The sequence below is a fragment of the Gavialis gangeticus genome, unplaced genomic scaffold (genome assembly GCF_001723915.1).
Source record: "Gavialis gangeticus isolate Ggan-Ray unplaced genomic scaffold, GavGan_comp1, whole genome shotgun sequence".
In the NCBI taxonomy this organism is placed as follows: domain Eukaryota; kingdom Metazoa; phylum Chordata; order Crocodylia; family Gavialidae; genus Gavialis; species Gavialis gangeticus.
Genome location: NW_017729024.1, coordinates 110,198,793 through 110,203,216, shown reverse-complemented (window position 1 = coordinate 110,203,216; position 4,424 = coordinate 110,198,793). Strand labels below are relative to the sequence as shown.

General features: G+C 45.9%; 1 protein-coding gene across 6 annotated transcripts in view; it reads left to right on the top strand.

Annotated features, from left to right (window-relative positions):
• Positions 1-3,245: 3,245 nt before the first annotated feature.
• Positions 3,246-4,424, top strand: part of CCDC171 (coiled-coil domain containing 171) — a 406,988-nt gene continuing 405,809 nt past the window's right edge. For all 6 annotated transcript variants that reach the window (XM_019517555.1, XM_019517553.1, XM_019517556.1 and 3 more), the window contains exon 1: positions 3,246-3,404. In XM_019517555.1, the coding sequence (XP_019373100.1) occupies positions 3,358-3,404 (47 nt within the window). In that variant the 5' untranslated portion in view covers positions 3,246-3,357. The remainder of the gene's footprint in view (positions 3,405-4,424) is intronic.

The window sequence follows — 4,424 nt, the reverse complement described above, 5'->3', positions numbered from 1 at the left end:
AGGCTTACCATCCAGCTCTTCAAGCTACTGGGCTGCGTCTTGCGATATGCCTCCTTAAAAATCAGCTATCTCTATTGGCCCAAAAAATCTCTATTGGTACACCCCTAGTAGAGTCTGTTTCCTAGAGACTTAAGTTAGAGCGGACCGTTCTATTAGACATGTAAGCGAGAAAATGGGCAAAAAGTTTTTTTCTTAAAGTAGCTTCTGCAGTAGTTTATTAAGAAGGGATGGCCTAACATCATTAGAACCAAATATTTCTGCATTAGGTTGGGCAGAAATTGGGTGTGGCAAACACTGTGGTGATAAAGATGGCCTGCACACTGGGTCCTAGTTATGAATAGGGACCTATCATGAGGCAGGTGGGCAATTTTGCAAGGTGATCAATGTTGCCAGGTCAAATATGAAATTTTCATATTGGAAGCTTGAATTATCATATTTTCTGAAAAACTATCATACTCTGGGAAAAAAGTATGCAAATGTAGTCTTTTTTAAGTAACATCATGTTGCCTTATACTGTTATCATCACATCCTGTGCCACTCTACTTGACACTGCTCACTATGAAGTTTTGTTTAACTCTTTCTCTGACTGGTTAAACTGAATTTATTCTTTTATTTTTGTTTTGTGGTGCAGATCTGTGTATTGTAAATCTGTATTTTGCAACTTGCTGTATTAGGTATGTGCCTGAAATTTACAAGCAAGGCGGGTTGTCCCCAACGGGCCTTCGTAGATCCCTACTAGTAGTGTAGCTCCCCGTTTGGGTGACCACCCTCTGCACCGAGCATTGGTGTTACTGCAGTTTGGTTGTCTTCCCCGCTTCACCAACCCCGCTTCTCACCTGCCACGACTTTGCTGTTATCCCAGTGGGGCAGGGCCAGTTCACCGGTCCCTCGGTGTCCCGGGTTGGCCTCGTCGGTTACACACGGGGCTCCGGCCACCCCTACACCCGGGCCTCACGCCACCTGTGGTCTCCACTTCCCTGCACCAACTCAGCGATGTGCCGACAGACTCCTCCCTCACCTGCGTAGATATCCCAGCCCTATTGCAAGGGATACTTCCCAGCACCGACTCGTCACCTGAACCCTCAGCTGCGTGCTTCCTCACAGTGATCCCTCTACAAGGCGTACCTCCCTGACCTACCACCCGCGCTCCTATGATATTGCCCAGGAGTGATGTCTCCTGGATGGGTATACAGTGCTGTCCCCTTTATTTCTCAATCGACGCCTTCTATTCTAGGCGGCGATCCCGCCCTGAACTTTCTCTCCAGCCTGGTGCGTCTTTGGCCTCGCCCTCCTCTTCGGCACTTCCTGCGCCCCCTGCCACGGCACTTACTTCATGCAGTTCGGGATCTTCCTGGGTGATCTTAATCCCCTGTTGTTCCCCTGTTCTGGCGCCGCAGGCTCTCTCTGCTGGGGATCCAGCTATCCCGCCTCTTCTCCCGGCCATCGGACACTCCAGCTCTTCGGCTCGGCAGCTCCTGTCCAGCTGGGCTAACGGCAGGGACTGCTTTGCCCACCGTTTGTTCCTCTCTCCCTCCGTTGCAGCGGCCACCATTTTTAAATCTCCCGTCTGACGTCACCATCAGCTGCCGGCTGCAGCTGTACATAGACATGGCTAACGAGCCGCGCGGGCTCTCCCTCCCTCGCGGCGTCCTGCTCTCCCGGTAAGTTTTCCTGGCTTCCGCGGGTCCCAGGACACAGGTGCAAACCCTCTTTGACTTTTCTGTTGATTTAAGACCATATATAGCATTTAAAATAAAGCTCTTAGTATTATTACACATTGAGATTTGGTTATGTGATCATTATGCAGTTACGTTATATTGCTCACTGTCAGTCTCCAGTTAAAGATAAGTGGCAAATATTATTCACCCTCACTTGAGTCCCTGTCAAATTCCAATTCAATGCGAGTGAGAACTGGGTCAAATGACACCAAAAAAAATCATAGATTTTGAGGACTTTTAGTATTATCTATCGTACAAATGTGATAATTATTATACACCTGGCAACACTGGAGTGGATTGCAGTGTCCGCCACCATTTTCATGGTTTCTCATGGTGAGGCCTAACCACGCCGCTGATTGGCTGAGAAGGGTAGGGCTGAATAATGCTTAATCAGCGGTGAAAGGAAGAAGGGGGAGGTGCCATGTTGGCTCCCTTTCTGTGTGGCAGCAGCTGTGAGAGCTGCAGGCTCCCACTGGGGAGCCAGCATTTTATTTCCAGTCAGTTTTTGGCAGGAACTGCCTCAGATCATGCTGTGAGTAGGTCCCTAGTTATGAAATCCATAAAGCAGTGTTTAAAGCAAGGGTAAGCTCCAGCTGAGTGTAATCATGGTCGATCATCTTCCTGCACACTGGTTTGCCCATCTGCCATAGCGACACGTTAATTAGTTTATTCCTCCACTTGAAATAAGTCTTTTCATACTGGTGGTGTGGTTCCTTTAATCCTGTAAATACGGTATGTGGATTCACCGTGTCATTTCATCATCCTAATGTGGCCTCTGCTAGAGCAGCTCTGCTCAGGCCCCAGCAAGGGAGGCAGGAAGTGGAAGATGGAGATGGGGAGGGAGCCCAGAGATCTGACCAGCTTCCCAGTGGCACCAGGGAGTGGGGGGTAGTCTTCAGCCTGTGGTTCACAGGTTAACCCCTTGCAAGCTGCATGCAGTTGAACAGTCCTGTATTAGGGGATAAAAGTGGATTTCTGTGCCCAGTGTGTCTGAAGTTAAACTTCCAATTTTTGCTGCTTTTCTGTCTCCCAAGACAATGTTTAATGTTTTCTTATACACTGCCACCAGTAGAAGTATTCTTGCATTTCCTAGCAGGAGATTTGCTGTGCTGCACAGTGAAGGCTGAATGTGGATCCACTTGAAACTGTTCTACCCTGAGGACCATTAGATGTATTGCGTGTGTCTTCTTTCAAAAAACAAAAACTGATTGCTGCAACAGAGAAATGGCAGACAGTCCCCCCCCCCCCCCCCCGAAAGGGGGTGTTTTGTGTTTTACATCCTCTTCCTATATAACTTTTGTTGGCAAATTTAGAAGCCAGAGTTGTCTTTATAAAAATTTTGGCTCTGGGCTTCAGGTTTAGAGAGGTTTTACAAATGCTTATTAGAGGGTGTAGTCGTTAAATGTTGATCCCATGAGATATAGAAACATAGTAAGTTTTAATGTAATTGACCCTTTCATTTAATAACTGGCTATTGTGGTGAGAAATAAACTGAATATTTCCTTTATATATTTTGTATAGGATATGATGTGGGGAAGAATCTTCTTTTGAAATTTCTTGATTCCTGTAAAATAATTTTACAATCAAAGACTATTCATTATCCCGAGAACATAGATTAGAAGGCTGGAAAGTAGTAGTCATGAATTCCTCCTCTCCAATCAATCACAGTGTTCCTGAGATCAAACGGTAAGCTTCCATCCCTTATTTTAAAATCCAGTATTTCAGTTTCTTTCCTCCATTAGTTTTTGTTTCAAGGTTTGATATTGTATTCTTTTACTGCTTGGTTTACTGTATGCTAGCAAGAATACATATGGTCATTGCTCTAATCTCATACAATCTTTGTGACAACAGTTGGGTCAGGATCCTATAAATGTCATTTCTAAGTACAAGAAACTCCACAAAAATGCTGAATAGGTTTACAAGGATGAGAAGAAAATGTGAAGGTTAGGGTCAGGGATGTATTTGGTAGCCTGAAGGTTAGGGTCATGAATTTGAGGAACATTTACATTCAATTCCAAAAAAATTCCCTTTTTTAATTAAGATGCTATTTGTTTACATTTTGTATATTTTAGGACTAGACACCTAGATAGTTGGGATCTTGGAAGAATATGCTCAGTGACTGTTGTACATTTAATTGAAATTTTTCTTTTTGGAAACTTTGATGGAAGTTCAGTGGAGTAACGATTTGTTTTGGAGTAATTGGAAAGTTTTCTTAATCAAAGCAAAACTCCCCTGTAGTTATTGTACTGCACTGGCACACACAGTTATGTGGAAAAGAATGAAGCAGTTAGTATAAAAGCCCCACTGTTGATGATAATTCATGTTGTATCTATCGCTTATTACAGGGGTTTTCAGTTTTTTTGGAGCAGTGTATTGTTGGGGGGTGGGGGACACAGGGTGGCATGCAGCCAAATGCTGAGTGGTGGCAGCTGCAGCATGCAAGCATTCCCTGCTGCCTGTGTCTGTCCAGGTGGACAGCCCCTGCATGGGATGGTGCATGGTGGCCCTCTGTCCTTGCCTGCCGTGCCTTCTCAAGTACCCCCGGGGTTACACGTACCCCTGGTTGACAACCTCTGACTTATTAAGTTCTGTACCCTGACAGACTTTAGACCCACTTTTCAGCAGACTTGCGTCTCTCTCCCCCCCCCCCCCCCCCCGCCCCCCCCCCCCCCCCCCCCCCACCGACCTCTCGTTGCGGTGCTCGAG